The sequence below is a fragment of the Varanus komodoensis genome, unplaced genomic scaffold (assembly GCF_004798865.1).
Source record: "Varanus komodoensis strain SLA01 unplaced genomic scaffold, ASM479886v1 scaffold33, whole genome shotgun sequence".
NCBI lineage: Eukaryota > Metazoa > Chordata > Lepidosauria > Squamata > Varanidae > Varanus > Varanus komodoensis.
Genome location: NW_025335817.1, coordinates 4,725,217 through 4,743,358, shown reverse-complemented (window position 1 = coordinate 4,743,358; position 18,142 = coordinate 4,725,217). Strand labels below are relative to the sequence as shown.

Genomic DNA, 18,142 nt, shown 5'->3' with positions numbered 1-18,142 from the left:
ATTCTTCACACTGTCACCAAATTAAACTTGGTGGCGAGTTTACTCCTGTACAAATGCACTTTGGGACTTCACAGAAAATAGAATTACGTGTACAAGTGATAATGAAAAAAATCACCATTAAGTACGAGAGATGCAACAAGTATTATAACCATTCTAGAAAAGGTGAAATGATGGTTGGTTTTCTGCAAAAGAAAACTAGGATTTCTTCAAGAATAAACACAAGGCATGGGAACCACATGTGTGAATCGTGTGTGCCCTGAAATATACAAAACTGCCAGTATCCAAAAATCCCCAGTTTAAAAAACCCACACTAATACTTGACGAAGTCTTCCTTCTCTAACTAGGAATTCACAGAACCTATCTAAAACCTAAGGAGCATTTATTCAGTTCTGAAAAGCTGTCACCCACTTTTTTTAAATGCCAAGTTCAGAAAACCGATTGCAATGTAGGATGAGAGCTATTCTCTTTGGGGAAAAGCCTTGCCAGGCTGTGGTATTGCAATGGTTTGCATGCAAAAGCTCTTGGACTGCATCACTTCTATCTCCAGGTACCTGAAACCCAAAGGGCCACTGCCAGTCACTCTACACAACGCTGAGCTAGATGATCCAATGGTCTAACAGTCTAAGACAGTTTTCTGTGTGAAAGCTTGTTTTTCGTGCAAGCATTATCCATTTTTATGTTATAACATTATTACATGTATATCCCAGCCTTCCTTCAGAGTGCAAACAGGGTTATATATTCATTTCTCTTGGTACTCCAAGACCAGACACCCTTCTTTTCAGTGGATTAACTTTTTTAACTTTAAGATCATTCCTTGCACAATACTTCACTATATGATAGTAAACAGATTGATAGAATAGGAAAGTTTCTATTGGGCACTATCAAAACTATTATAATAAGATATAGTCTCAGGTTTCAGCTGGTGTCTGTCATGTTTTCTAATTCTTCCAAACACTGTTTATTTGTTTAGAAAGCTTCTATGCCGCCCCATTCGCCGAAGCCTCGGGGCAGCTCACAAAAATAAATAAATAATAATATAAAAACAATATAATTGGAGACGTCCTAGCCAGAAAAATAAAATAAATAAATAATATTAACAATTAAAATGGCGTTTAAATAAAAAGGTCTTCGCCTGGCGCCAAAAAACAAATAACGACGCCGCCAGGCGGACCTCTCTGGGGAGCGCATTCCATAGATTGAATGGAATGCGCTTATTAGCCCCAGTCCACTTTAAGAGAGAGCTGTAATTTCAAAATGATAGCATTCTTCAATTAGAGGGACCCTATTGATATGCTCAGGGTTGATTTCCTGCAGTTATTCCAAGGAGTGATACAAGAGCCATCTAGTGGCCTAATTTGGACAAAATCTAAAAAGAACAACAAAGACCATATCAAAATAAAACCAGAATTCCAGCGTTGCTGTTTTCACATATATTTAAGATATAAATACTACTTTGTTTTCACAGTACATCTTTAAAAAAAACACAGTCTGAGAAAATTAGGTATGGGACAGTAGTGTTATGTAAAATTTTGATACCGATTAGGACAATGTGAAATGCTCTGAGGAGAGGTCCTTTAAGCGGAAAAGCAGTTCTAATTACGAGTTGGGCCAATGATCTGAATGAGCAGTCAAATCATTTTGCAATGTGGTTTGTGTGTTGTTATGGAACTTATGTGGGAAGAGGGGGAAATGAACAATATGAAAAAATGCACAACCCATCTTGCCTGGACATGCTTGCATAGTATGATAATGCAATGGAAGTTCAAAATCCCATCCTTATTTTAAGCAGCTTAAGTATCACTTAAAAACACATCACACAGCAAAGTAAAGACTTCTGTATATATTTCAGATTTCAATATTAATGTCAAAAATACGCAGTATGATTTTACAGAGGTTTTGTGCTACATTAGAACAGTAAAGTTGAACATCACTTAAGTAGAAGAAACATTAAATATTAAATAACCAAAAAAATAAAATAAAATAAGGTGTAAACACTAAACTAATTTGGAATCTGCTATTGCAACACATCCAATGAAGTGGTTTAAAACCAGTATAAAAAGATTAGGACTAAGTATGTTCCAGTCTACTTGGAATACACAAAGCTCATTCCAGAAGCCTTTTAAGAACTGGTCCAAGACCCTAGAAAAGCCTTGACTCCCATTTGACCAATATCTCACTTCCTTTGCCATTTCACTTTTACACCAAATGGTTTATGCCAATTGTTCTTCTTAAATAGTAATCTGGTAATTGAGCAAATACTTTTCATTGTTGTGTCGTGCTAACATCGAGGTGAAAACTGAGGGTTTGTTGGAGATTCAGTGTAAGATTTGAGTTCATATGCAGCGCCACTGTCAACTTCCATGGATTTTCGGGAAAACAGGAGTCTAACATCTCTGTAGAGGTAGATCTTTCCAGATTTGGAACTCTGGAACCTAAGGGAAGAACATCAACATTGGTTACTGGTGCATGAACTACCACACAAAAAATATCTCAATGAGGAGACTGAGGCCTGGAGAAGAAATTTCTTCACAATGTAAACAATTATATTTTGAACTCATTCAAAGGGAAGTAGCCATTTTTTAATATGTATGTACTGCTTGAGGTTGCACTTTGAAGATCAGACTCAAACTTATTTGAAGATCAAAGAACAGATAACAGTGACTTCACTTTTAATTATTTTTTCTCACTCAGGGAAATTATTGAAATACAACAGCTAATGGTAAGCCTAGCAGCTTATTTTTGCAACTCCTTGCCATCCCCTCACTCCCCTTAATCAGTCTTCTGAATTCACTAAAAATACGATGGACCTCTAGTGCAGAACTGAGGGAATTCCTAGATGACTTCTCTTTAGACTTGCCAAAAACGTTTGAAAGGGCCTCAATCAAGTCTAGCTAGCAGTTAACTTGAAAAAAATATATAGAACCTGCTTAGTCTCTAGGCAGACAGTTGTGGTTTTGCAAATCAAGATAATATTCACTCTGTTGCATCAGCAAATTACATGTTATTTCAATCATACCGTCAGGTACAGAAGCAATATGCCAAATATTGCAAATGGTCTAAATATTTTGTTGAACAGGCACACATAAGCACGAACGATTGTGCATGCAAACTGAGCCTTGGGTTTTGAAAGCTGTTTTTGTAAAAAGTTTGTCAAGTTTCAGCCCTTGGTAAATGTTTTTGCTGACAATCTCTTGCTAAGGGCATTTCACAATGGAAGCGCTGACATAACCCTAATTACGGCCTCCTAAACAGATGCTTCCACAAAGCAGTTTACAATTGTATGACTTCATTTGTTTTGGAAACTTGTATGGTTTCAGCAACTAAACTTGAGTTGCTTGTTTCAATTCTTATTGTTAGAGCAAAAAAATGAAAAGCCAATTATGTTCCATTTGACTTTTTATCTGTACACACAAGTACTGATATTTCTATCCATTGCCCTTTAGCAAAAGACCAATCAGTGCTAATTAGAAAGCAAGCTACTGGTTGCATTGTAATTTTATTTTTAAAAAAACAGGTATTGGCTGCACCAAGTAGCAACTAAGAACTTTGCCCTGCTCAGCAGCCTCACCTCAGATGAATGAGGTAGCGTAGTAGTCTTTCTTCAGTATGTCGAATATTTTCTTTATTGATACTTCTCTTTGTCTCTCGCCTCACAGGGACAGAAAAGGTTCTTTGCCGTAGGAATGTTTGATGATTGGCTGGCATCTCTCTTAAGTCATACATTACCACAAACATCTTCACCACAGTCTTGTTAGGATTGAATAAGGTCTGAAAAATAAGAAACAAATGGTTCAGAATTACACTATTCCACGGGACAACGGTGTGCAGTATGTTGTATCCAGGTGTGTCTTTTTACTAATGCAATGTTCTTTGATTCTTTGGCTGCCTGTGGGACTGTACTCCAGCCACAAAACAGGTGAACCAATGTGGATGGAGGTCATATAAAGTTCAGAATAAATGCTGCAAGGGACTGAAGACCCTGATACAACTGACACTTAAGAAAAGCAGGGAAGTAGATGGGGAGAACAAGTTTCTTTCCCCATCACCTCTCCAGTCAGTAGGAAGTGATGGAGAACACCACTGCAGATCTAGGAAACTCCCCTAGTATTTTTTAAAATGTTCTCTCGGCTGTCTGGTTCCTGCTTTTCCAACCTGGTGCCTTTAGTACAACTGGCAAAAATTTGGCCAGGGAGGGAGCCTCTCCACTCATTAATATCCTTGGGAAAATTCAGAGTAGAATTCAAAATAGCAAAAGCTGTAGAAAAAGGGCACATCAACTCCCACACAAAGCAAAGTACCAGGTCATCTGGTTTGTGTTCTCCCCTTCTTCCTGTCAAGTTTCAAATGGGAAATTAAGATATTTCTTGGTAGATTTTCATAGTTTTCTTCCAAGGCAAATGCTTAGCAGTATGTTGGAAAGATGATTGTTAATGTAACTGTACATACCACTTGTATTGTTCCTGAAGGAGGTACCCGATAACCCCTTTTACCAAGAGACTCTAAAGCAATTACACCCTGGGTAGTGGAGAAACAAAGAAACAGACAATTACAAAAACATCAAAAAGTAAGCATACTGATAGTCGAGAAATTTTGGTCATAAAAGTATATGGAGCAGAAGCCCTAAATCAAAGAATTATTTTTGCAGAGGTTCACAGACAAGAAACATACTACTGAGAACACAAAAATGCAACTAGAAGAGGCTGTTTTAGTCCCATCCATTCTTACAGTGTCTCTTCCATGCATTCTTTCAAGACAGACATTTTATTTCAAAGTCTGCATTTGCATCAAGGGCTGACAGTTTTTAAATATTTGCAGCTACAACAGTATGTGGTAGTGTTCAATCCACTGAAAATAATTACAGATAAATGCTTTTGTTTACAAGACAGAAGATAGCTCAGCCGCATGCAATGGCTTCCACTCCTAAGGATGACAGGTCCATACGCATGATTTCCTCAAATCAGCTCGGTTAACTGGCTAACAACAGGCTGAAAACTTTACAGATCATCTGTCCTGGACTACAAAGCAGCCTTTACTTCTACATTAGAAGACAAGTAAATACACTTTGTCAAATCCATCAGTTGGATTGTTAGATGTTCCTACTAACTGTTTAAACAAGGGCATGATGTGTTCCCCACTAAAATCAGAAGTACAGTGTATGAAGCACTCCTTAAGAAACTATAATCATTTTTATAAGTCGAAGAGAAGCTACAGCAGACTGATGTTTTCTTTTGTGGACCCTGGACGCAGTACCAGGAAGTTCAAAATTTTAGATGCACTGGGAACCCACTGACAATCGTCAACATACATACTTATTTAAGTGCCTGATGTTCCACATAATGAATGTGGGCATGATACATGGGAAAGGAAGGAATTTGCACATCCATATGTATCGCAGTGAAAATCCAGAGTTAAATGCATGTGCACGATTTCAAATGAATTGCACTGCACAAGCATTTCGCACATCGAACTCAGGCTGTTTTCTGTAAACAAGTTCACAAGCTAAACAAGATACAAGAAAAGGGACAGCATGGGCTTTCTGAGCCAACCGTATAAGATTTCTACAAGGACCACTAATAAAAACTGTGATTTGTCTGTGCAGTGGCATACTATGAATTAACTCAAATATCTACACCAGGATTTAGTATAGATACACAGAAATATTTTAATGACTAAATACAAGTACGGAGTTCAAATATTTACCATATAGGGAGAGGGTGCATTGTCATCAGAAACACTATAGAACGAAACTTCAACTGGAAGAGTCATGTGTGTTGGACAGAACATTCCACTCGCACCCACTTCAGCCATGAAGCCGTCCACAATGCCCAGGGGTTCCAAACGATAGTTCAGTACAGATTCCTGAAAAACATGAAATGATTCTCTCTTGAAAAAGCCAGCTTTGAAATGAGGTCTGCAGGAATGGGTCCCCAAAATCTGCCCAGTACCAGGTCAAGTTCTTCGCCCATTTAACCCAGCAGTGTCTAGTCTAAGTGACAGCGATTCTCTAACTTCTCACAGAGAGGTCTCTCTCACCACACACTGCCTTTTTAACTACAAATGCAATAATCTGAACCCCAAACTTTCTCCATGCAAAGCAAGTGCTTCCGCAATATAGTACTAGTTTGGACAATGAAAGCAGTCATCCAATGACGCTGCCTGTAGCCCTTCAACTTAGAGGATTATGCGCATCCAATTAAGTGTGGGAAGAACACAGAGACCAGGATTGCCTCTGCACCTCTCCTGGCCATCTGTCTTTTGCGTCTGCTCACAAGGGGAAGGGAATGAGGCATCGCCAGGATTCCTCATATCTTGGCAGAGTTTCACTCCTCCCCTCCTAGCCTCTTGGAGTGGCCCCATCCAAAGTTGCAGCAGCCAGCATGGAAAGAACCCCAGGCTATGGGGACAAAGGAAGGGCACCCCAAGGTCAGAAGGCACTGCACTCATTGCTGACACACTGGCCTTTCCTATGGCGATCTAGACAGTGCCTCTCAGGCAGAGGATTTACTAAAGTTTATTACAGAGTCACAGACAAATAATTCAAAATAAATTCAAATCAGCACATTATTCATTTAAATATGATGGTCAGTAATGCAATAACGTAAAGGTAAAGGTTTCCCCTTGACATTAAGTCCCGTCATGCCTGACTCTAGGGGGTGGTGCTCATCTCCGTTTTCTAGCCGAGGGAGCCAGCGTTTGTCCGCAGACAGTCTCCGTGGTCATGTGGCCGGCATGACTAAACACCGAGGTGCACGGAATGCTGTTACCTGCCCACCAAAGTGGTGCCTTTTCATCTACTTGCATTTGCATGCTTTCGAGCTGCAAGGTTGGCAGGAGCTGGGACGGAGCAACGGGAACTCACCCCGTTGTGCACATTCGAACCGGTGACCTTTCGATCAACCAGCCCAGCAGCACAGCGGTTTAAACCACTGCGCCACCTGCAGCCCAGTAATGCAATACATTACATCAAATATATCAGATAAAACTATCAGATAAAAATATCAGCAGTAGCACGTAAAAATATTAAAATAGGGAAAGCAAATAAAATCATTGCTCCACATTATTTTATTTATACACACAGTTTCAAGGTGGCTACTATTTACGGATAAGCGCATTTAAAAACAAAAAGCAACAGACAGACAATAAGCAGTTTAAAAAACACATACCAATCAATGTATATTGAATTAAAAAGACTGATAAAATAAAAACATTTTCATCTAGTACTGGAAGCTGGTAAATCAAGCATCATGTACACTGACTGCCCTGATAAAAACATGTTTAGAACCATGTGGCATATGCCACAGCAGGATATCAACATATCTGTAACCAATATTAGAGGATTTAGGTAATATTTATATATGTGTGTGTACATTACCTCAAAGTTTCCAAGAAGGCTAAGGCTAGTAACCGATGGTGCACTGGAACTTAGAAATGGCTTCTCCTGGATATCTGGGTAATTCTCTTTGCTTATGCACTGTTGTGAACTATTTTAAAAGTTTGTAAGAAAACAGGGTTAATACTTTTTGCTCTTTAGTTACATGCATACAAGCATTTTGTTTTTCGACTGCAACAGTTGAGCTACTTATGCTTCGAAGGAACAGAATTTCCAAACTGGGACACTGGTTAAGCAGCTTTCAGAAATAACAGCTCAACACACTTTTCACAGATTCTCCTCCATGGATATCAAGCACTGCCAATATAGCGTTACACAAGATAATAGCGTAGCATGTCAGCATGTTCTGGGCACCCTTCTATGCAATCATCTGAAAACTTCCCAAGTTAAATTCATCAGCGTCCCACAGAAGGTCTTTAGCATTACAAGTCAGGCACAAGCTTGGCTCAGCTTGCCCGTCAAACAGCTTGCTTTGTCTTAGTTGATCTGGGTCATACCGTTGAATCTGGACATAAGGTCCACCTGGCGCCGTCATTATTTGTTTTTCGGCGCCAGGCGAAGACCTTTTTATTTAAAACTTATTTTAATTGTTAACTTATTATGTATTTATAGGATTTTAAATTTTTAAGCCGAGATGTTACCGGGCTTTTTAATCTTTAATTGTAGCAATTGTTATTTATATGTTTTAATTATGCTGTGAGCCGCCCCAAGGCTTTGTTGGGATGGGGCGGCATAGAAATGTTTTAAATAAATAAAATAAATAAATATTGATCTTCAAGAAGATAAAGAGAAGAAAGTCCAGGTCCAATTGAAGGTGTTAATTTTGACATATAAAGCCCTAAACAGTTTAGGCCCTGGATATCTGAAGGAACATTGCTTTCCATATACACCCACCCAAACTTTGAGATCTTCTGCTGAGGTCCATCCTTGAGAGCCCTCTCAGAAAGAGATTAAAAGAGTCACTACCCACGGAAGGGCCTTTTCTGTGGTAGTACCCCGGCTAGGGAATCTTCTCCGCAGAGAGGTTTGCCTGGGGCCGACACTGTATTCATTTTGGTGCCAAATGAAAGTGTTTTCATTTACCCAGCATTTTAATGGTTGAATGATTTTATTATATAATAAAATTGTTTTCACTACATATTTTTATATATTGAAATTATGTTTTCTATTGTGCTGTTACACTTTTGGTTTTGTAAGCTGTCTTGAGATCCATCTCAGATATAGATGGGATTAAAATGTTTCAAACAAATAAATAAATCCTTGCTAAATTATATAGCACTCAATATTTTGGAACTCTCAATTTTATGATTTTTATTGTATTTTTGCTGTCTGTTTTTGTGAATTGTTGTAAATCACCCAGAGAGCTTTGGCTGTAGGGCAGTATAGAAATGAAATAACAACAATGGTTTTTAAAAACTTTTTTAAAAGTAAAGGCATCATTTGAGTAGAGAAATCTTAATCAGAACTAAAATGTATTGGAAATTAACCTACATACACTTGCATATACTAACAGTTTTGAAAAAAAACTGAGGGTTTTGTGTGGTGTTCATACATTTTGCATCGTGTATTATCTTAAAAGCAGTATTCCCCCTTCACTCTCACACAAGAAAGGGTGCCCGTTTTAAGATGGTGCTTCTGTAACTTAAAACTGTGCCTTGCAGTTGATTAAGTAAAATACAATTTAAGGACAGCAATATGTTACAATATGCTTGAATTGAGTGTAGTCCAATTAGTTGAGTATTTGCTTTTTTTCAAAATGCTTCCTCTTATTTATTCTAGGGTTACAGATAATGTTTGTAAACATAGAAACATCAGAAAACTTTTTTAAAAATACCTTTTAGAGGACAAATATTTTAGATGCAATAGCGATGCATCTAGATCAAAGCATCCCGATCGTGTTTTCCTTTCGGGAACCTCAAGGGGTATCAGAAGGAGAAAAAAGAAAAACAGAGTTATTTTGGCTGCAGGAGCTCAGGGTGCTTCCAGACAAGGCTTTTATGATGCCACTACTCTGCCTACCCTGGAATTTTACAGGGAGAACAGACAGTCGTCTTCCATTCAGAATCCCCTCGTGTACTCACAACGCTTCTTCCGTCTTTTCTCTTACCGCAGAAAATCCGTTAAGGAGAAAAAGATGGAATAGCTGCACAATGCCTTCTAATTAGAAGCGCTAGAAGCCTTCCACCTGGAAACACCCTGAAATCGAGTTTGACATTTTGATAAGCAAATTCAGTGTTTTGTTTCACAATGCTTTATTGCATGTAAGAGTTTGGTAGTCATGTGCAAATGCCCTAAGCAGCTTGGGACTGGGATCTCTGCGACAGCAGCTTCTCCCTTACCAACCTGCCTGGTCATTGAGGCTGTCAGGTGGCATGTCCCTGGTGGTTCCAGACGGACTCATGGCCTGGCTGGCCTCTGCCCAGAGTCGAGCCTTCAGAGTGGCAGCTCCATGTCTGTGCCTGGCAGTCAAGGCAGGCAACCTGTCTGGCATTATTCCTTGCAGCTCCTGAACGTGCTTTTGTTTGAGATAACCAGCCATGCTTTTTCGCTCTTCTACTAGTTTTGCCTTTAAGGCATCCTTTCATGCTTTTATCTGCACTCCTTTTTACTGTTTGTCACACTGACATCACCACACACTTTTATTCCTTGTAAATAAGGAAATGTGTGTAACAGGAGCACTGCAACAACAGAGCCTGCTCGCTACTTCCCAGCTAGGCATTTGTTCCAGGTACTGCAGAAGACGGCCTTAAAAGGAGGCCTAAAATGGACAGCTTGACGGCCAGATAAATTGGTTCACTTTTCTTTTCATTCAAGTAGTTGACAATCTGTGATGCAGGCTGCCTTTCTGCTCTGAAATTAACTGGGGCAAATATACACGGAGTGTGCATATACTGGAGCGCCAATGTATCTCTGTACGGGGGTGCATGACAGCAATCTAAAGGTATATAGTTAGCTAAGAACAGTCCCAACTATATACAGAACGTGTCAACTGCATCCCGGCTCGGCAAAGTTATCTGCATGAGGCCTATCCTTTCACTGGGATTCTGCTCATGCAAACATATGGCATGAGGGTGTGAAGGCAGCTCTCTTGCATCTACTACTTGGGGGCTATATCCAAAGTAGTCCTTGGCTGTGGGTGGTCTGTCCAACAAGATCTGACATAATCCCCCTCCCTCTGGGGAGAGGAAAAAAAAATCTGTTCAAGGTACCCCCCTCACTCAACATTCAGAAGGCACTGTCTGAACTGATAGCATCAGAAGGGAGAGTCTTTTATGAAGTGTTGTCTGTTGATCAGAGCCAGAACCAGCTTAGTTCTTGTCCTCAGGTCTGAATTGTCGTCCTTTTTGGCCACATTTCCAAAAAGAAGAAATCTAACCCTGAGCAAGGGTCATCACTATAATCGTTACTGCCTACCAAACATTATGGCCTATCACGTTTTTCTTTTAAAAGTGCATTTTTTACACCTGTAAATATTTTAATGGCTGTAATACCACAGCAAGTTACTACAACCAAAATACCAGCTGGTTTTTATTTATATACTTGCAAAATTTATGCACTTCCCAGTGACCATTCTCTGGGTGGTTTCCAGTAATAAAATAAAAATGCTTCCGAGATGCTTCCCATTTTTTAACTCTAATTGTACAAATTGTTTATTTATGTTTATTTATTACTGTTGTAAGCCGCCCCGAGGCTTTTGCAATGGGGCAGCATAAAAATGGTTTAAATAAATAAATAAAAATAATACACAAACAGACAAAATCTAAAATCAGCATGAAACTTACGACATTATTACGAAGAATCTAAGCATTAAAAGCTACTAGGATTAAAAAGCAGAGAAAACAACAAGAGTGCAGGGAATGAGGAAAAGGGCAATGCTATATAATAGCAACTTACAGGACTTGAAAGTAGAGGCAATCCAGTCCGAGGATGAAAAGCCTTAGTAGAAGTCCCATCCAAATGGCGGAAATTAGTTTTGTGCCATACATGTTTGAGTGATGGTGTTCTCTATCCATAGGGAGGAAATAATCGGTTATTAATAGGAAACCCTTCTAGTTAAAATCCAGTTCTCCCAGTTCTGCATTGCCAATGGGCAATAGCCCTTCCGAAGCAAGCCTAGTTTTAGAATTCATATGCAGGAGAACAGGTGGGACTGGGAAGTTACTCCATGTTGGTTCCCTATGTTTCTGTGCTACAGAAAGAAGATCCAATGCAGGACATAAAATGCTATCCCGGTTGCATGTCCCCTTGTAAATATATCTTCAAGTGGCTTATTTTAAGATTACAGATCCATTCAAAAGCCTAAATTGTCAACTTCCATTTAAAAATGGAACTCACATTTTGATCTAAGTAGTTAACACATGTTAATTTGCTTTTGACTTGCATTACTTTGGAAGCGAAGTAAAACTTGTTTATTTGTAAAATCCAGCAATCATTAAGTAACTGATCCTAGACTTGCCAAATACAAGTTGAGGAACAATAGGGAACCAAGGTGCTTTCCCTCAAGACCTGAGATATCTGTTTACACAAATATGGCATTCTGGGCTAAAAGATCATCTTTTGGAATAAGCCACAATATACAGAGTTCTTCTACATACTTTCTGTGTCTTCTATTAGCAAAGAACACAACAATTAACAAATACTAAACTCCACATGAAAGTATGAATATGATTTTTGACTGAGATAATGTAAAATATAAGGATTTCAATTGACAAACAAAACGTTATAGTCATCCTTAAAGTTCTTATGATAAGGAGAGGAACAGGTAGGCACCATCTATCATTCATGAAAATAACACTATAGCTAAAATTACTGCAGCCAAAACAATACAAAGCCAGGGACTAATCTTTTCTTTTTTTTTCCCCAACCATCTTTCATGAAGGAATGATTTATATCATTCAGCAGGCTGCCTTTTGCTAGTTTAAAAAAAACAGCTATAGATGTCTCCTGCAAAGACCTCAAGAAGGCAGTACCTCATCTTAAACACTCCTGGAGGTCGGCAGGAAGAAAGATAGCAGCTCAGTCTATTTATAAAAAGATACATAAGCAGACACACAACATAAACACACACACCAGCATTTCTGTGTTCTTCTTCTGTCCAAGCAAAGCCACAAAGCAGTCTTCTACAGGCTTTTTCTGAGAACGTCTCTGCACCTCATTGTCTGTTGGGTCTTCATTCTCGTCATTTACATTTTTCACTTTATCTTGCTTATTTTTGCATTTGAAACTTTCATGGTCTTTATGTAAATAGTTTTCAATGCTAGTGAGTTGAGAGTTTTGCTCACAAAGATTTGGTTGTTGAGAGTCCTTATTTAAGCGCTTAAACTCATTTTTGTGCAAACTATCAGATGCCTGTGTTACAGTCACTTTCATATTTTCAGGTATTTTGGACTGATCCAACTGTGCATTGCTTAAACAGTCTCGTTTCATGTTTTCGCTACTGATTGTTCTGTCCTTAATTTTATCTGTACAGATCAGTTCATCATTATTGTTGAAATGTGAACACTGCTTGGAAATACCTTTCTTTGCCACCTGAGGCTTCTGAGAACAACCAGAAATTATAAATTCTAGTTTATCTGCCAATTCTGATTTATAATCTTCTTTGCTACATGATTGGTTCATGCAAGTTAACGGTCTTTGATTTCTATTGGTAGGAACCTGCTGAAATGTATTTTGGACTACTTCATTGGGCTCTGCTAGAAGCAGTTTTCTTCTTACTTGGGAATTTAGTGATACCTTCAATTCAGCATCATATTTAAATGAACTCAAAGGGGTTGCTGGTGTTTTACTGTTTGTTTTTTGGTTATCGTCTGATAAAGTCAATCTTGAGCTAGAGAACGGCTCTGAAGAGAGTTCTTTGCCTTTATTCAACAGGTTGTCTTCTTCACAGGAATTGTGAAAAGCCTTTGGATTAATGGAACTAATATCATGGATATTAAACACCGAATGAGTGACTTGCGGCACGGGTGGATCACAGTGAATTAGGTGCTGGGCAATCCTTGCTATAACCTCCTGCCTCTCAAGAAGTAAAGAGCTTATGAGAGAGTTCGGTTCCTCTACAGCTTGGGAGGAGCACTGGTTCATTGGGACAGAGCAATCAGACAATGGTGTTTCTGCTATTATTTGAGCTTTTCCAACACTGCTGCTTTCTGAAGATGCAAGTTCTGAGTTAGTAGTAGAAATAGAGGACAATTCTTTTCCTTTCTTCAGCGAACTTTGCTCTTCGTATACACTGCATGTAACTTTGGAGTTTACCAGACCGGTTTCATTCGTGCTGAACGGTCGTCTCATGACAGGTGAAGTTGCTGGATCACAGTGTATCAAATGTTGTGCAATCCTTGCTATGACTTCTTGCCGCTCTTGGAGTAAAGAACCGATTAAAGGAATAGATTCTCCCAGCGACTGGCGAGAAGAGTAGCCATTATGTAGGTGGGAGTCAGCTAAGCAAAAAGATTTTAAAGCTCTCTCTGATGCATCTTGTGGTAGCTTCTTACTGTCAACAGCAGCTGTATAACACGGAACTTTAGACTCTGAAGCCCCAAAGTCAGGTACAAGCCCCGTTGTTGGGAAACGTTTTGGATTTTTGACAGCTGTCGTAAATTCAGGGCCCTTTTTTACCCCAAGCACTCCTTCCGTCCACATCAGTTTGCCACAAGCACGCTGCAAGGTGGGTAGACCGCATTGTTCTGCCTTGATGGAATCACAGTGCTGACGTACATTATGCTTTTCGATTTTCTTTTCATAAAAGCCAAGGTTGGTATGAATACTGCAGGTCAGAACTGGATAGTTAGATTGTCTAGGCAAAGACTGGACACTGACTTTCAAGGCCACATTGTGAGAAACGTTAGGAACCGGGAAAAAATGCCCAGTTGGTGTCTGGGAAAACATCCACTGCAGGTCTACATGTGCAGCACTTACCCTGAAAAATTAAAAAAGGTGTATTAGAAACTTCATACACAATGCAATACAATCGCTGCACAATTTCCAGGGCCACAGTGAACACATATGTACATACTTTCTTAAAAAATAAAAACACTTTTTATTTTTGCAGTATTTTAATAACTAAGCTGGTTTTATTCTTGTTTTTATTCCTATTTTAGATGCAGTGCACTTTTTCTTTCATTTTCTTTTCTGTTTTGGTCATTGTTATGGGTTCTGTTTTTTGGTTTGTTCTCTATAAGCCACCCAGAGACTTTTTTTAGTAATTGGAATGGCATACAAAAACCAGAGATAGATAAATAGAGAGACAGATAGATAGAGGCTGATTTAAAAAAACCTAATCATCTTCCAGACAAGGTCATGCAGTGTAACACAAACAGAACAACCACATAAAAGCTTCTAAGAACCTACCTGTAAAGAATATTACGAGGAACTGCTCCATGTGAAACGCTCAACCAAGCACTTAACTGAGAAAAGAACACAAAAGAGCGGACAGCCAATAAGAGGGTCTTCTCTTCAATAAATCGATCACCACTTCTAAAATATACATCAAAGAGAAACAGATATGTGTTGGTGAAAAAGTTTATATAGAAAAGGCAACAAAACAAAGTAGCTTGGCTTGACAGCAATTATCCAAAACATGAAAAAAATATGCTCAATAACTTGTTGCTCTAATTCCTTTCCTACACTCATAAAAAGTGTTTGAAAATTAAAAGTGTACAAAGACACTGGGTTGACCAAGAAAGCAGCATTAAATAGCAAAATTCAGTTTTTTTTCCAAAATCCAGCAAAATCCACTAATTTCTAGTGTTCCCACAAAATATTACTACTTAAACAGAGACTATAAACATTAAGGTAAAATTGGACACACAATTTAATAAATAATCTATAAGAGAAAGGTTTTATTGATTTTCCTCCTTGTAGATTCTTTCCAGCAATCATAAGCCATTTGCACGTATCTCACTATAATGAACTATGGATATTTAAAATCGCAGCAAAATGATCGACTTAACATTCACTATCTTCCCCACATTTGCAAGGAATCTTACAAAAGGGCACAAAGGCCCAAAACAAGCCAAACGAAAACACATAGGCATATATACCACCTTCCTATTCAGAAAGTATTCCATACCCTTACGGAACCCTAAAGCAATGCTCATATATAAACTTACTGTCGTGGAACTGGCTCCAAAAGCCACCTTTCTAGCAACAATGCGTCTTGCTTGATTGCAGGATCATTCAAGTCATTCCCTTCTGTGGTGGGTCCTTCATCACTATAGCAACAGTCTGGAAGTAGCATCACTTCTATCATGATGGGAATATTATTCTTCCACAGCAACGTCACCTCAGACCTAGTCCGCTTGGCTTGACGACACTGGAAACAATCAGAAAATACAATATTAGATCTAAATTGGCTTTGTGTATCTACCATGCACACACTTTCCGATTCTAGCACTGCACAATGGAAAGAAAGTCTATAATGCCTTTCTGAAGAAGTTCTTGAGCAAGGGAGGTATGACCAGACCCAAATGACTTTCAAAATTCTATCCCTCAAGCAACCTGAAAAGGTTATTTAGCTAGAAATAGCCCAGCCACTATAGACTTGAACCCAAAATTTCAGGAATTTGGCCAGGTTTTCAAAACACCATGACCACTGTATAGCTTCGACCCATTTGATTTTGTAGTATTCTTTCAGTTTCGGGTGTTCTACATCTTCAAGGGTATTTGAATGTTAGGGCACAAAATCTGCTCATGTGATATCAAGGGATTCAAGCTGAATGAAGCATTCTGAAGTTCTCTTTTCAGCAAGTCAGCTGATGTGGTATCATGGTGAGAGGGCTGGACTGGCACTCGGGAGATCTGGAGGCAAGTCCCCATTCAACCATGAAGCTCGCTGGGTGACTTTGGGTCAGCCACTGACTCTCAGCCTAACTTACCTCACAAGGCTGTTGTGAGGATAAAATGGAGAAGAGGACAACAAGGTAACCACCTCGGGTTGGTTGCAGGAGGATAAAAGGCAGGATACAAATGTAATAATAAACACTAACATTGAGGGAAGTCCTGTGTATTGAATCTTCCCTCTGTTTTTCTGTTTCACTTACGTGCTTTCAGGTAGCAAGCCTTATAGCATGAGCTCAAATCACAAATACTAAAAGTGTTCATGCAAAATGGCGTTGCTCAATCTAAAAATGTTAATCACAACAGCAAATAGCATTTGCTGGAAGAACCTGCTGAAATGTATGGCTGTGAAAGTTGGACCATAAAGAAGGCTGAGCGCCGAAGAACTGAAGCCTTTGAATTGTGGTGCCAGAGAAGACTCCTGAGAGTCCCTTGGACTGCAAGGCAATCAAACCAGCCAGTCCTAGAGGAGATCAACCCTGACTGCTCTTTAGAAGGCCAAATACTGAAGATGAAACTCAAATACTTTGGCCACCTAATGAGAAGGATGGACTCCCTGGAGAAGAGCCTAATGCTGGGAACAATAGATGGCAAAAGAAGAAGGGGACAGCAGAGAATGAGGTGGCTGGATGGAGTCACTGAGGCAGTGAGTGTGAGCTTAAGTGGACTCCGGGGGATGGTGGAGGACAGGAAGGCCTGGAGGAATGTTGTCCATGGGGTCACGATGGGTAGGACACGACTTCATGACTAGCAACAACAAACAATGACAATTTAAACAACTGACCATCATACCTGGGCCAATTTGTCATTGCATACATGCTTCGTTGTGGCTGGCTGACTTGATTGTGCTGGAGGACAGTGGAAGCCTTCAGTCCTACCCTTGACAGAATATTCCGGTGTTCTACCTTCCGTAATCAGCAAGGCCAAGTTGATGAGGAACTCCTCAGCTTCATATTCAAAGTATTCATCTAAAGTATCTAACACAGAGAACACAGCACCCGATGATATTAAAATTTCAACATGCAGAATTGTTCAACATATACATTTACATCAGACTTATACATTTAGCTTAGAATGTTCAATTTTAATTATTTTTGAAGTTGCAGTGTTCTATTTGCATCATCACATCTCTGAATATGATCCATTCTCATTTTGCACAGAGAATCTAGAAATTATTTTCTAAATGCTGACTGCAGAGTCAGCAAAGCCTAATCAGCTTTACAGCAATAAAGGCCATCTTGGTTTCCTGTGGGGAGATCCCCACATTCTGATTGGCTACATGGAGGGAATGCCTGCATGGCCAACAGGGGAACATGCAGTGTGGGTTGTGCACTTTTCCCACACTCACTGCTTTCTACAGGGCACAACAGAATACTAGTCTTGTAGCCATTTTCTAAAGGAATTCTCCAGAGGGGGAAACATGTGGAAGGTTTACTTTGACTATGAAATATTGCTACCTACCAATTGGAAAAACTTTGTAAACAGATTCAAAGTATGAAGTGACCTCTATTTTTTATTTCTATACTGCCCAAGAGCTAAAACTCTTCACCAAAATGGTTTACAACTTAGTTGGAGAATTAATGGTTTTTCGAATCCTCGATACAAGGGTTGAAATATGTATCACAAGAGCTAGTATGGCAGTGGGTGATAGTAGATGCTTCCATACCAGGCTTTTATTATAACATCAATGATGAAACACAGTGTTACATTTCAGAATCGTAATGACCTGGTCCACACATCTACTCTGGGTTTGTCTGGCAGAAGATCAAACAATCCACCATCTGTTTTCTCAATCCCCAGGTTGTTTCCCTCTTTCTTCACACACTTCACCTGTGTAACCCTAATGCCTTTGGGGCTTTGTAGTACTGGCAGGTAAACACATGTGTGTCTTTTTAACCACGTCTTCCCACTGCATCT

The 18,142-nt window shown here is 39.3% G+C and overlaps 1 protein-coding gene across 3 annotated transcripts in view; it reads right to left on the bottom strand.

The window, feature by feature from the left end:
• Positions 1–1,825: 1,825 nt before the first annotated feature.
• Positions 1,826–18,142, bottom strand: part of FAM214A (family with sequence similarity 214 member A) — a 39,823-nt gene continuing 23,506 nt past the window's right edge. For 2 of the 3 annotated variants that reach the window (XM_044438744.1, XM_044438743.1), the window contains exons 2-12: positions 17,018–17,202; positions 15,499–15,701; positions 14,738–14,863; positions 12,461–14,306; positions 11,285–11,395; positions 9,225–9,304; positions 7,373–7,481; positions 5,701–5,859; positions 4,447–4,515; positions 3,569–3,768; positions 1,826–2,432 (exon numbers count right to left, since the gene is read on the bottom strand). In XM_044438744.1, the coding sequence (XP_044294679.1) occupies positions 2,279–2,432; positions 3,569–3,768; positions 4,447–4,515; positions 5,701–5,859; positions 7,373–7,481; positions 9,225–9,304; positions 11,285–11,395; positions 12,461–14,306; positions 14,738–14,863; positions 15,499–15,701; positions 17,018–17,202 (3,242 nt within the window). In that variant the 3' untranslated portion in view covers positions 1,826–2,278. Of the gene's footprint in view, positions 2,433–3,568; positions 3,769–4,446; positions 4,516–5,700; positions 5,860–7,372; positions 7,482–9,224; positions 9,305–11,284; positions 11,396–12,460; positions 14,307–14,737; positions 14,864–15,498; positions 15,702–17,017; positions 17,203–18,142 lie in introns of those variants that run through there. The other variant, XM_044438746.1, reaches the window with a different exon arrangement.